The sequence below is a fragment of the Sceloporus occidentalis genome, unplaced genomic scaffold (assembly GCF_023333645.1).
Source record: "Sceloporus occidentalis isolate IW3139 unplaced genomic scaffold, rSceOcc1.0.p SCAF_1, whole genome shotgun sequence".
Lineage (NCBI taxonomy): Eukaryota > Metazoa > Chordata > Lepidosauria > Squamata > Phrynosomatidae > Sceloporus > Sceloporus occidentalis.
Window position 1 is genome coordinate 105158473 of NW_028316981.1, and position 15084 is coordinate 105173556.

The 15084-nt window shown below is 39.7% G+C and overlaps 1 protein-coding gene across 8 annotated transcripts in view; it reads left to right on the forward strand.

Moving 5' to 3' along the window:
- The first annotated feature begins 520 nt into the window (after positions 1-520).
- Positions 521-15084, forward strand: part of LOC149321921 (uncharacterized) — a 174801-nt gene continuing 160237 nt past the window's right edge. For all 8 annotated transcript variants that reach the window (XR_016281860.1, XM_089531403.1, XM_089531422.1 and 5 more), the window contains exons 1-4: positions 521-553; positions 9148-9311; positions 10613-10725; positions 13668-13786. Coding sequence is in view for 7 of the 8 variants with exons in the window: in XM_089531403.1 (XP_089387529.1) it covers positions 523-553; positions 9148-9311; positions 10613-10725; positions 13668-13786 (427 nt within the window). In the remaining variant the exon portion in view is untranslated. The remainder of the gene's footprint in view (positions 554-9147; positions 9312-10612; positions 10726-13667; positions 13787-15084) is intronic.

Consider the following 15084-nt stretch of genomic DNA (forward strand, 5'->3'; position numbering starts at 1 on the left):
TAATTATTATGATTAATTGTTATGATTTAATAATAATAATAATAATAATAATAATATAATACCACCCTTTCCCCAAAACTGGGACTCTCAAGGAGGCTCCCAACATTAAAAAAAACACAAACACACACACACACAATGTGTGTATATATATATATTTAATAGCATACAGAAAATAGTACATTAAAGTTGAACTGTGTGTAGGGCTGGTCCTGGAAAAGGAGGACCAAGTGTGGCCACCCTGTTTTTTTCCTCCAGAGGGGGTTTGCCGTGTGTGTGTGTGTGTGTGTGTATCACTCTCTCAGCCTCAGGGGAAGGCATATATATATATATGCGCCTTCCCCTGAGGCTGAGAGAGTGATAGAGGCTGAATAAACAGCGCAAACGTGAGTGGTCTCTTGGGGGGAGGAGAGGGGTTTGTGGCAGCCGTTGGGGAATGTGAAGGGGGCGCGCGAGGCCAGGGGAGCTGGGAGCACCATGGCGGTCCTCCTCCTCCTCGTCGTCGTGGGTGTTGAGGCGCCATTAATGGCGGCGGGCGGAGGGTGGGGGAGCGAAGGTAAACCTTGGGGGAGCGAAAGGGCTGCGCTGTGGAGGACCTTGGCTTAAACAAGCGCACAAAAAGGCGAAGAGGGGCCGCTGCTGCCTAAAAGCCCTAAAATCCACACTGTAGACATAACCCGTTTTGCCAGCGCTTTGGCTATGGAATTGTGGGAGTTGGGAGTTTAACTTGTGGGACAACTCCAGCTCCCAGAATTCCACAGCCTTCGGCCAGACAAAGAGTTACCAGGAATGCTTTATTTAAAAAAAAAAAAAAAGGGGGGGGGAGGGAACAATTAGGAATACAGTACTCTGTGTGTGTGTGTGTGTTTTGTATATATATGTGTGTGTGTGTACATATACATACACACAAAGAGTATTCCTAATCGTCTTTTTTTGTTTTCTATACAACATATATATATATATATATATATATGTACATACATATATAGCTCACAAACACACACACATAAGAGGGATTGTTTTTTCTTGTATGAGTGTGTTAAACAATTAAAAATTGGGGGGGGGGGGTTGCAGTGTTCCTTCAAAGTCATTTCTGTCTCATGGTGAACCTTTCACAGGGGTTACTTGGGACGTTTCTTCAGAGGAGGTTTGCCACACTGTCACTTTCTGAGGCTGAGAGAGTGTGACTTGCCCATGGCTGAGCTGGGATTTGAACCATGGTCCCCAGAGTCATAGGCCAACGTTCAAATCACTGTGCCACACTTGCTCTCTAGATTAATGAACATTAAAAAGGGGGTTGAAAGATATAGCTGTGTGAGTCTGTAGAAACAGCATGTAGTGAGATCTTGTAGCACCTTTGAGACTAACTGAAAGAAAGAAGTTGGCAGCATGGGCTTTCCTGGACTCAAGCCCAAACGCACCTGAGGAAGCAGACTGAAGTCTAGACAAGCTCATGCTGCCAACTTCTCTTTTTCAGTTAGTCTGGAATGGGCTACTACATCTCTCTACATATTAAAAAGGGTGTTTACTGGAGCTTAAAACAACATAAATACCACACAACATAATAAAACCTACATAGTACATATATAAACACCACAAAAACATCACAAGACCAACAACATCATACATAACCCTCTAATACATCAAAACCATTAATGAGATGTTTTTGCACTTCTTATTGAATTTAACTATGTTATTAAACTGCATTCTATAATATAAATGACTTTTTATAGTTATTATCTGCATTTTTCTATCACTTTCTGTTTAGCTGTGTGAATTTTAAAACGGCAGGTCAGCTGACAGAAACCATACATTGTTTTATTCTTAGGCCTCTTAAAAATTTCTAAATGTTTGAATGAATGAGAAGAGTTAATACAACGAGGTAGATATGGTAGAGGTTGCCCAGGTTGGAAAGGTCACTTTTTGGACTATATTCCCTATAACCAACCCATCAGTCAACATGGATAATACTTGTTAGAGACTTCTGGGAGTTGTAGTCAAACTAACCTCTGTGGGCATGCTGTTTGTGGAACTTAATTCCCTGCTATTGCTTAGTAAAGAAGCTCAGAGTGGATTCAGCATTATATCAGTCTGATACAGCCTTACTGCCCTATCTCTATCATGTGGTATCCTACTGTAATAGATTTGTAGATTGGTGGTATACTTAGAATCTAGTGGAGGATCCCACATACCTAGGGTTGCCATAATTGTCCACTTTTACCAGGGACAAAATGTGGAACAAATTCAAGACCAAACTGTAAGACAACTGCAGGACAAAACTCAGCCCAAAATGTAGGACATTGAAGAAAAATGGTGGACCTTAAATGTCCTACATTTTGAGCTGAGTTTTGTCCTGCAGTTGCCCTACAGTTTGGTCTTGAATTTGTCCTACATTTTGTCCCTGGTAAAAGTGGACAATTATGGCAGCCCTACACATACCTCACAAATTATACCTCTGGCAGAAGATCCCACACGTTGTTGTTGATGATGATGATTATGATGTTGCTTTTAACTGCCTTCAGGTCAAGTCATGTCAACCTTTTCTATGTCCTACATCTCTAGAAAATGTTTGATTAATAGTCACTTCCCTAAAAAGTAACATTAATAATAATATTTGTTTGTTTGTTTGTTTGTATCCTGCCTCTCCCTGTATTGGATCGAGGCAGGTAACAACAAACAAAACCAATAAAATCAAACATGACTATCAATAGATAAAAGCATAACAGGACATATTAGATCCTAGTTCCCCAATCTCCCTCACACCCTAAAATACCATTAAAACCAATTCCCAATAAAATGGTTAATAAAATAGATTGAGAGCAAAGTCCGGTGGCTAAACAGCTAAACCAATGGAGAGTGAAAATTCTGAGGAGATCAGTTTGGGAAGGCCTGCTGGAAAAGATCCGTTTTTATTGCCTTCTTCAAGGCCTCCAAAGATGTTAGATGGCGGATTTCATCCGGCAGGTCATTCCAAATGTCCTCTGGGAAGTCGCCGTCAGTCTAGTTCTCTCTAACTGCAGTAGCTTCTTCCCAGAGGACCTGAGAGTGCGGGAAGGATTGTATGGGAAGAGGCGTTCCCTCAGGTAAGCTGGGCCCAAGCCATGCAGGGCTTTATAGGTAATAACCAACACCTTATACAGCGCGCCTGCGTCATACGCGGGCGCACTTTACGTGGCTTGAGCATACGCACTCAAGCTGCGGGGGCGGAAGGGGCAGCGCGTCCCATTCAATTGAATGGGCGTTTGCGCCCTGTGCGCCGCCGTGCACGAGCCCCATTGTTTATAATGGGGCTTGAGCATAGGCAGAATTCGCCTTACGCAGAGGGATCCGGAACGGATCCCCGCGTAAGGCGAGGGCCCACTGTACTGTGCCCGGAAGCTAATGGGCAGCCAGTGTAGGGATTTTAAGATAGGTGTAATAGGTTCAAATTTGGAACTCCCTGTCATCAATCTGGTTGCCATATTTTGTACCAATTGCAGCTTCTGAACGTGACATGAGGATTGCCCCATGTAGAGCGCATTGCAGAAATCGAGATGAGAGGTTACTAGTGAATGTATAACCATTTCTAGGTTTTCCCGTTCCAGGAAGGGTCGTAGCTGGCGAATCAGCCAAAGCTGATAATGGGTGAAGTTGAAGGCTTTCATGGCCGGCATCCATAGTTTTTTGTGGGTTTTTTGGGCTATGTGGCCATGTTCTAGCAGAGTTTCTTTCTGATGTTTCGCCAGCATCTGTGGCTGGCATCTTCAGAGAATGCTTGCCTGGAAAAAGTTGGGTATATATATGTTGTGTGAACCTGGGAATGCAGGAGTGATTTGCATGTGTATTGTTCTGTGCTGATGGCCAGCCTCAGGCTGGGAGGCTAATGCAAAAGAGGATTAGTGTCTGCTAATTGGTGATCATTATCTGCTGGGAAAGTCCCTGACTCTGAATGGTTTCCCATTTGCATTTGCTGAGTCCTTATTTTGCTGTTCCTCAGGACTTTTGTTTCCTTTATTTTTTGTTCACTTTAAGGGTTTCTTCTTTCCGGTTGAAATTGTCCAGGTGTTTTGTGAATTTCAATGGCTTCCCTGTGCGTCCTGACATGGTAGTGGTTGGCATGGTCCAGAACTTCAGTGTTTTCAAACAGTATTTTATGCCCAGGATGGTTTGTGGCATGTTCTGCTACTACTGATTTTTCTGGCTGGCCCAGTCTGCAGTGTCTCTCGTGTTCCTTGATTCTTGTTTGCACACTGCGTTTGGTGGTCCCTATGTAGACTTGTCCGCAGCTGCATGGTATGCGGTAAACTCCTGCGATTGTGAGAGGGTCTCTCTGGTCCTTGGCTGAGTGTAGCATTTGCTGGAATTTCTTCGTCAGTTTGTAAACCATTTGAAGGTTGTGCTTCCTCACCACTTTGCCTCTTCTGTCTGTGACTCCTTTGATGTATGGTAAAAATACCTTCCCTTTGGGTGGCTGCTTGTCTTCACTCCTCTGGGTTTTCCTGGGCCTGGCAGCCCTTCTGATGTCTGAGCTGGAATAACCATTCGCCTGTAGAGCCCGGTTCAAGTATAATGGGTGATAATGGGTGCTCCTGGCTGTCGCATCCCCCTGGGATGACAGCTGAAGTGACGAGTCACATTTGAAGATGAAGAAGTCTAATTTCTAAGTTTTGAACCACAATTTGAACCACATACAATACTGCCGGCGAACAAAATGCTTAAAACAATAAGCTTTTAACTCGGTGAGTAAAATTTCAATCTAAATCAAGCAATCAGATTCTAATTTATTCAGAAAAAAATTGACTGATGACTTGTGACTCTTCACTCAAGGACACAGCCCACTTTTGTCACATCCCCTGAAATCCCATCTTGCACCCCCAGGGGTAGTGGCACCCCAGGTTGGGAACCCCTACTCTATTTCTGTAGTTGTCATCCTTCCTAATGCCACAACCCTTTAATACAGTTCCTCATGTTGTGGTGACTCCCAATGGATAGAGGAGCGGTGTATCGGTCCCTAAGACTATCAGAAATATGTGTTTTCCGATAGTCTTAGGTGACCCCAGTGAAAGGGTCATTTGACCCCCAAAGGGGCTAAGACCCACAAGTTGAGAAGTGGTATCGCCTGTGCATACATCTGTATCATCTTAGTGAAAAACAGTCCAATTTATTATACATATTTTGGAGATATGTTTGAACCTGAACTGAGCCCCCCCCCCCCTTCCCGGTTGTAAAAACTCCTTGGTATCCAAAAATAAAGGAATCTAAATCTCCACTACATGTTATTTAAAACCTCTAAACTAGAAAATCCCCCCCAAAGACTGCTGGATTGTAAATGTCCTAAGAATTGTAATGTCAGTGTTTCAGTAGTATCTAATTTATGTTCTTAGCTCAGCATAACTCATTTCGATCTATGTGAGTGAGGGCATAAATCTGAAACAAGATGCTTTATTTTCTTTTTGTTATTGATTGATAAAATTAAATATGTCCATTTGTCTCCATTAAGTGTCTATCTATTCTAGAAGCTAAGACTAGGTGTCCTTTTGGGCACATAACTATTACTTAGAAAGGCCTTGTGGTTGTTGGAACTAAGGGTGCTGGAGATATACAATGATTTCTCTACATCTTGTGCATATCTTCCTATGAAGGTAATTAGCCTTTAAAGAATTAAGAAACTACACAGAATCTGCAAAGTAACTCTGTTGTTAACTGCCATTAAGTCAAATCAACATCAACATATGGCAATCCTATGAATGCTAAACCTCCAAATCATCCTATCTTCAACAGCCCTGCTCAGGTCTTGCAGACTCAGGAATGCAACTTCCTTGACTGAATCTATCCATCTGGAATGCTATCTTCCTCTTTTTCTAATGTCTCCTGTCTTATCATGCCTTTCCTAATGAGTCATTTCTTCTCATGATATGGCCAAAGTATAACAGTCTCATGTGAAGTCAAAGGCATCCATAGGATTTTTGTGGGTTTTCCTTCAGAGAAAAGAATATGCCAGCCACAGATGCTGGTGAAATGTCAGGAATAAAGCCACAAAAAACTAACAGTCTTAGTTTAATCATCTTGACTTCTAAGGAGAATTCAGGCCTGATTTGCTCTAGGGTCCATTTATTAATCTATTTAGCCATTCATGGTATCCATAGAACTCATCTCCAGTACCCCATTTCAACTTATTTTATTTTCTTCCTATTAGCTTTCTTCACTCTCCAGCTATTACAGTCATACACAGATATTAGAAATATAATGGTTTGGGCACTCATAACTTAAGTTTTCGATGATAAATCTTTTCACTTCAAGATCTTGTCTAGTTCTTTCATAGCTGCTCTTCCTAGTATTATTCTGATTTTTTGACTGTAGTTTCAATTTTGATTAATGACTAGCCAAGGTATGGGAAATTTTGAACTATTTCAGTGTCTTCATCAGCATTAAAGTTATGTAAATCCACTGTGGTTATTATTTTTGCTTGTTTTTTAAATGTTCAACTGTAAACCTGTCTTTGCACTTTCTTCCTTGACTTTCAGTAGTCTGCTTGAAATCTGAGCTATTGTCTGCTAGTTGTATGGTGTCATCTGCATATTATATAATGTTTATGTTTCCTGTATCTTTCATGCCTCCTTCCTCCAAATCTAATCCTGCTTTTCGTATGGCATGTTCAGTGCACAAGCTAAAGAAATGGGATGATAAACTAAAGGCTTGCCTGACCCCTTTGCCAAGTGGAAACTATCCCATTTCTCCATATTCTGTTCTGATTATAGCCTCTTTTATGCATCAAGACAGAAAATTTTGTAGCATATTCATTTCTTTAAAGGTAATCCATATTTTTCAAAATCTCTACATAATCAAAGGCTTTGGTATATTCTATAAAGCACACACTGATTTTCCTCTGAAAACCTTTGGTGCTCTGCATTATGCAATGTATGTTTGCATTATGATCCCTATACCTCTCTCCTATATCCTGTTCATATTTGTCCTCTGGAAAGTCAGAGAACTTCTGGGTAGTAAAGAAGAACTTCATATTCTGCTCCTGTTTTTGACAAAACCTATGAAAAGGTAGTTATTTAAGGTCCTGGCTGTGATGAAATGAACAATTTTCACAGCAATAAATACTTGTTTCAGGATTGTTGCTATAGTGTTAAATGCCAGCACATGTCAGTGCAGAAAGCAGCGAGTTGAGATAAAATGTGAAAATGTACACCTGGGATGTAAACTGTGAGCTGACTGCACTGAGAGCAGTCACTAGATTCAAACAGATGATGACATTTGACAGAGGCCCTTCTTCATGCTTCTTTCTCTACTACAAAACAAACTGGTTCAACCATTTCCAGGATACATGATTTTATCAAGGTCTCTCCAATCATCCAATTCTATGCTTCTATGTATGACTTGTTTTGCTTGGCAAAGCAAGTAGCCTTGTAGGATGTTTCATGACAAGGCTTTTCTGTTGGCACAAATTCACATATCGGTAAAATGCCTCTTATGATATATATCAACACTGTGCAGTATTTTTTCATAATGGGAGATGATGATGATGATGATGATGATTTCTTTTCTCCTTGAGGCTTGAGTTAAGAGTACAGCATGTTAAAATACAAAACATAACAACAACAACACCACTGTAAAACCATTAAAATACACTCGCATAATACATTCTTTAAAACATACCAGTTAAAAAGTCATCATTTAAATTGACTGGGTAGGCCTGTCGGAAAAGATATGTCTTTAATGTTGTTCTAAATGCAGTCAGCATTCTCAGCTGTCGTATCTCCTCAGGCAGATCATTCCACAGTCTAGGGGTAGCAGATGAAAAAGTCCTCTTGGAAACCATTACAAGTCTAGTCCTGGTGGATTGGCGTAAACATTTCCCAGAGGACCTGATTGTACTGGGCAGAGTGTACAGGTGAAGGTGCTCCATCTTTGATGGAGTTATACTTGGACTGGAAAGAACCTTATCACACAAGAAGCATCTTTGCCTCTGTGTGTGTCCCATCCCAGCAATGGAAGTGAACCCAAAGGATACGTAAGTTTCATTGTTTCTTTTGTTTGGCAATACCATAATAACATACTTGGACCCCCTCCAATATTGTTTTCACAGAAATGGATTTTAAAGTCACAGGAGAAAATTGAAGAAAAACTAGTTTTTGTTCTTGGTTCATGGGGCTCTTTAACCACAGGTTAACTTTGCAGTCCACATAGTAAACAAGAAGGAGCAGAATTGTACATTGACCTAACTTGAGAGAATAATAAGTATAATTAGAGGACACCTAATTTTTTAAATCTGTATTACTTTTGACTATTTCATTTTCTGTTTCTTTGGATCAGTCTTCCCCTTTAACATCCGTTGTGCAAAAGAAAAGTGGAAACTTTTTGAAGTTAAAAATAGGATGCAGTAGTTGCAGAGTATACATACACAAAATGGCTAGAATTCTGTTGGTTAGAGTAGACACATTCACTCAGTTGTTGAATGATGTGTTAATACATAGGTCTCAAACAGACAGGCCAAAAGGGCTGCCGTCAAGCTGCATTGGGGGCGTGCCATTTACACCACGCACTTCCTGAACAAGCCCAGAAGGTGAACTGAGCTGACCCCAACCTGGAAGAGCAGGACCAAAAGGAGCAGGAAAAAAGACGTTCCTTTTCGGTGGCGGCTTAGATTGGGACCAGGCAGTTGCCACGGTCCCACAGCAATGGGGCGGTAGCAGCGTGTGGCCACTCCTTTTGCGCCATCTGCTTGAGGCCATAGATAAATCCAGTCGATTAAGTGAACCGTCTTTAGTTGTGGTTTAAGTCAATATTTGTTTTCATTTTTGTTTTCTTCCCCTTTTCTTTAAAGGCAATCTTAGTCAATGTGTAAGGGCTTTGGACCTTCAAGACATAAGTGGGCATAAATAATAATAAATCATTTATTTGTAGCCCGCTTTTCCTGGGTAGATCAAAGCGGGTAACATGGTTGTATACAATATACAAATTGTAACAACAATCAATCAATACATCAATATAAAAACAATTAAAACAAAGTTAAAAAATACAAGCTAAAACATACAGACTAGCTGACTGAAAAGTGCATATGCAGTGTGCAGTGGGGAGATAACAGATACCTGCATAAAGAAAAGAGAACTTCATTTAGTTAGACTATTACAATTAAATAACCTTTCCCCCCTACATCTACAGACAGGTTCAAACTGCACTGTCCTCAGGCTCCCTGCTGGCATTATTGGAATGGAAACTGTTATTGCATTGAAGCAAATCAAAAGGGAACTTGGACGGAAGCATTAAGGTTTTGCAAAAAATATAGATATACAGAATTAGTAACATTCACTAGTTCTGAGGAAAAAGTAAGTTGTATATGTCTAAGTTTATATAAATGTAATTTCTGTAAACCTGAGTAGGATTAATAATTCTTTTAGACATACATCCACTTTTTTGTGTGATGCTTGTTTTCTTCCTCATTATTCCTTAAATCTACTGTATTAGTTAAAAACCTATTGCAAAATTTGTAGATATACATTTTGTAGCAGTAGGCCAGATAGTGCTATTTTGAGCTATATAAGAGTAATTTATAAAATATGAAATATCTAGAATGTAATTTTTTGCAAAATACTGCTTTAGTCAAACATTGGCCCAAAGCAGACGGGTGGCAAGGAGCAGCCTCTGCTTGCTTGTCTTGTGTTTTACTGATGTTAGTCTCAGGGATTTATGCTCCTGCTCATTTCCTGCTCATTTCATTTCACTGAGCGCTTTTCTCTACAAATTGCTAAAGGAAGCTACCTTTAGACCCCTTTCAATTCTATGTTTTTAAATTAATATTATGTAAAGTTTAATTCTATAGCCAGTTCAATATTATTTTAATCTTACACTTTCTGTGTTTTTGGCTATATTTGATTTTACTTGTAGTTCTTTTTATTTTGTAATCCACCTTGAGTCACACTCTTGAGGAAAAAGTGGGATATAAATAAAGTGATCGATTGATTCTTTGACTCTCTCTTAATTGGTCCCATCTTCTCCTTCCTAAAAGCCGGCTAATATCCCAGGTAACTACTGCAATCCAACATAATTCAGAGTCAATTCCAACTATGAGTTGTTAACTCAGATTTGTCCACCTCACTGAGCAAAACGCGAGGAACCAGAACTTCCAGATTTATTGAATTTATATTCTACTTTTATCTCAAGATGGGATTTTAGTCTCAGTTCTCTCATAAGAGATCACAACATTTCATATAATAATTTAATAATAATTTGTTTTATTTATATACCGCTATTCCAAAGATCATAGCGGTGAACAGCAAGTAAGCTAATTAGCAATTAAGCTAATTTGCCCCCAACAGTCTGGGTACTCATTTTGGCGACCTCAGAAGGATGCAAGCCTGAGTCAAGCTTGGGCCCTTTTGCTGGTCTTGAACTCGCAACCTTGTGGTTTCGAGTGAATGGCTGCAGTACAGGCATTTAACCACTGCGCCACCAGGGCTCCCATATAAACTGGGAACATTAATGTCTTCAGAAATATCTAGAATACAATGCAAGTAGATAAGAAGGATAAACCTAGATTATTTGAGATCTGAATGATCAAGTTTTTTCTCTGATGTTTGTCCAAGAAATCCACTTAAATTTTCTTCCCCCCCCCCCCCCACCACCACAGGACTGGATTTTAGACTTAACTTTGGATGATTTTTGGATTGGATTGAATAATTTGGAAGCAACAGACCGCTTTTCATGGTCTGAAGGAACCCAAGCAAATATGAGCCTCCCTTGGTAAGACGTTCATATGAAAAGCACTTGTATTGTCACAGATTCACTCAAATGCTTTCACCAACTTTCAGTTTGTGAAATCTGTTTTCTTTTTTCTTTTTATATTTTATATATTTTTTTATTAGAATAATGAGATCTATCAACCAGATCCAGAAACAAAATATTGACTCAAGAAACAAAGTAATTTATTTAATGTAGACCATGAATAACTTGATATGATATATGTCAATGATTTACCATAGTATTATACACATCTGGCTAATGGAATGTGCTCAAGAATTTCAGAAGAAAACCTATGCTTCGGATTACACCAAAACCTTCGATCATGAAAAACTGGATCTTTGTGAAAGGCCAAAACATGTAATTGTTGAGGGGTGTCACCTATGCACTGGACAAAAGGGCACTGTCAGGACAAAATATGGATAAACAGGTTGATCTCTATTTGCAAGGGAATCCTGCAAGAGTGCATCCTGTCACTTTAATTTGTATTAAGAACATCTAATGTGGAAAGCAGGATTAGACTGGGGGGAAGGAGGTGTGAAAACTGAAGGAAAAACACACAGAGAAGAAGATTACACAGATATTACTGACAGAAACAACAAACATTTGGAGTGACTACTGATGACAGTTAAGGAGGAAAGTGCAAAACACAGGGGTGCAGTAGAATATCAAGAAGATAAAGCTAATGACCACAGAAGGCTTACATAATGTTAAAATAAATGGTGAAGATTTCCCATACATTGGCTGTCATAAATCAAAATGGAAATCAAAATGGAGAAGAGTACAAGAAATCAGAAGAAGAAGACTAGAGCCCAAAGCGGACGGGCCAAATAAAGCACCTTCTGGTTGTGCCAAGCCACAAAAAGCTGGCCTAATAAGGAGTTGATTTAGATTGACTCTTGGCCTGTGCAGCTTGGGACTGTGGTGGCAGCCCGCTTTGGGAGCTGACCATATGGTTGCTGCAGTACTAGCCCGATTTGGGCTGGAACGGCCTCTGGCTGCTCCTTCTTGCCCGTCTGCTTCACTCCTTAGATTTGGAAGGGAAATGCTGAGGGAACTTGATGAGATCCTGAAGTGAAGGATATATAATTGAATACCAAAGTCAGGATCTGATTGCTGTGTAAGGATGTGAAAGTTGTACTGTGAAGAATGGCAGGAAAGGAATGAGCTAATTTGAAATGTTCTGAAGGAGAGTTCTGTGGATACCATGTGCCTCCAAAGAGACAAATGAATGATTCTGAGAGCAAATAAAGTCTGAACTCTCACTAGGAGCCAAGATAACCAAACTCAAGCTATCATACTTTGGACACATCAAGTGATGAGATTACTCTTGGTAAAGAAGGCAATGCTCAATAAACTTGGAGGCAGTGGGGAAAATATAAAACTGCAATACAAATGAATTGAATCCACCAGGGAAGCTATGCCCTGAGTTTGTAAGACTTGTGTTAATAAAAGGGCCTCTTGGAGGTCTCTCATTCTTAGGGTTAAAATAAGTTTAGGCTAACTTGACACTACATAACTAACTAAAATTGGCTAGGACACTGCAGCAAAGACCTGGTTAAAAATAACCAGATAGTGCTGTAGTTTTACAGATGGGGGAATACAGGTTGAGAAATAAGCAATTAGCACAAGACCAGCCATGGCATAGAGTTTTTAAAAATCTTCTTCCCACTGAAGCAAGAAACATTTGGAAATCTATCAGTAAATATTTTACCCAGGGATGCATGGCTTAGAAGGTTAGCAGATCAATGCCTGAGTGCTGGTTGATGGGGTGAGTTCCCATCACTAGTCCCAGCTTCTACCAATCTAGCAGTTCGAAAGCATGCCAATGCAAGTAGATAAATAGGTACCACTTTGGTGGAAAGGTATTTGGTGCAGTCATGCTGGCCACCGGAGTCATCTTTGGACAACACTGGCTCTTAGGCTTAGTAACAGAGATGAGCACCGCCCCCTATGCCCCCCATTACGACTAAACATTCATATCAAAGGACTACCTTTACCTTTATATTTCACCTGCAAACATGTGCACACACCTACATGTTTTTCCCTAATGTTTCTGTTTGGTTAGTCACTCTTACATAAATGATGTTAGATTTTTTCCTCTCCTTGAGCAGATCTGTGAATAAACTATAGAAAATAATTAAGAAATCCAGGAATATAGTTTGCCTGTGAAAAACAGTAGCAGAATATAGTAGAAAAGAGAATTGGTGCCCTTTGCAATTGGTCTTAGTTCATATGGGATTTTTTAAAAAATTAATGCAATGTAGCTATATGGAAACTCATAGAACAAAGGCCTATGGTATGCAACTGAATGCTAGATTTGGGTAGGCAGCAGCAATGTAAGAAGACTGATTTTTGCTGCAACCTAAGGGGTCTTCTCTGTGGCATATGGAAAATAGAAAATTGCCTGAGCCCCAGCTCTGACTTGTAATCTTAGTAGTGCAATATGCTGCTGGGTTATCATTATAGGAAATGATTGCAGTCATTCATATTACCAGAGGATTTTAAAAAGGTTTTAAATGCCAAAGAGTATTGTCAGCTTTAGGTAGTAGAGGGGAGCTGAGAGTTAGGCACTGTACTAGAAATCAGAAATTGAAGAGCACACTAGAGCCATTAAGGCAGTTTGTACATGTTGAGTGTTCTCCCACCACACACACACACTTGTTGTTATGTGCCTTCAAGTTATTTCAAACTTATAGCAACCCTAAGTCAAACATATCATTGGGTTTTCTTGGCAAATTTTGTTCTTAGAGCATTTGTCTTTGCCTACCTTTAAGGCCAAGAGTGTGTGATTTGGCCAAGGTCAATCAGTGGGCTTTTATGGCTGATCAGGGATTCAAAAACTGGTCATACCTTATATTTGAAGTCATGTAGATATCATTATTGCAATAGTGTCTCCAGAATTTTCTCTCCTTATTTTGTTTTATTACAACTGAACTGAAAAGGCTTCAGCTATCTCACCCAATCCAGGAAAATACTGTGTATTGTGTGAAAATTTCCAAACGCAGCTTGGTTGGTTTGCACTGTAATAAAAAAGCCCACTGGATCTGCAAACGAAATACTGGTGAGTATGCTTTCTATACTTGACTTTAATCCCTTGATGAATGGTAAGATTAATTAGACAGGAAAATGATTTTTTTCTCAGTTACATAGGCACTGAATTTTCTCACTTGTTGAGACCTGTAATTTGCAAATGGTATCAGATTAGGCATTCTATGCTTTTCACTTGTGCTCACGGCCTATTCCCTCCCCTTTCTTTAGAAATAAGTTTTAGTAAGTGTTATATCTATGGCATTTTAAGTTCTTCAGTCAAAGTCGTCAAATTGTTATTTATTTCTTTTATAAAATATCCCATCCTATATCTAAAGGTTTCAGGGTAGGGAAACATAACATTGATTTGTCCAATTTAAAGCAATTTAGTATAGACTTAATCTCTAGACTGGGAATTGTAGTTTATTATGGTACCAGGGCAGACAGAGAAGGCTAAATGGTTCACAAAACTACAGTTCCCAGAATTCCTTAGCATTGAGCCAGGGCAGTTAAAGCGGTCTCAAACTTGATTATTTCTGCAGTGTGTTTAGACCTTAAAACAGTAAAACAATTGTTTAAACAAATGAATAGTGTATTTTAAAATTCAACCAGTAAAAACATGACCATTTAAACTAGGTAAAACAGATTAGGACAATTAAAAATCATGCACATTACAGGTTTGGAGGAAATCAATTAGCTCCCAAAAGCTTTAATAAAAAGCCATGTTTTACTTGGTGCTGTAACAACACCAGTATTCATCAATTGGGCTTCTGAGGAAAAGCTATTCCACAACCAGGGTATCACAGCAAAAAAGGCCTCCTCTCACATTATGTTGTTTCCACTTCTGCAGCACAGAAGGTGGCCCTTATAGGAAATGTCAAACCTCAGATGAGGTGTATATATAGGGAAAGGCACTCTCCGAAGCAATTTAGGCCTTTGAATATCATCACCAGTCCCTTGATTTCAGATTAGAAACATATCAGCAATCAGCGCAACTGGTTTAAATCTCTTGTAGCATGGTTTCTGTGCAATGTTCTTTTCAGTAGTCCAGCTGTTGAATTTTTTTCTGGATGCAGCTTTTGAATCATCTCCAAGGAAAGACCCACATAGACTGCATTATAGTTATCTAATTAGAATGAACTACTATGGCTGGATTATCCCTGCCCAGGAATGTCCATAGCAGGCAGATATCTGAAGCTGGTGCTAGGCACACTGAATCACAGTCCATGTTGGCCTTCAGTTACAGTGATGATTCTAGGGATATACCCAAGTATCCACTTGATCTCTAGGGAGGAGTGCAGCTCCATCCAGAACAGGTAAATTATCCATTTC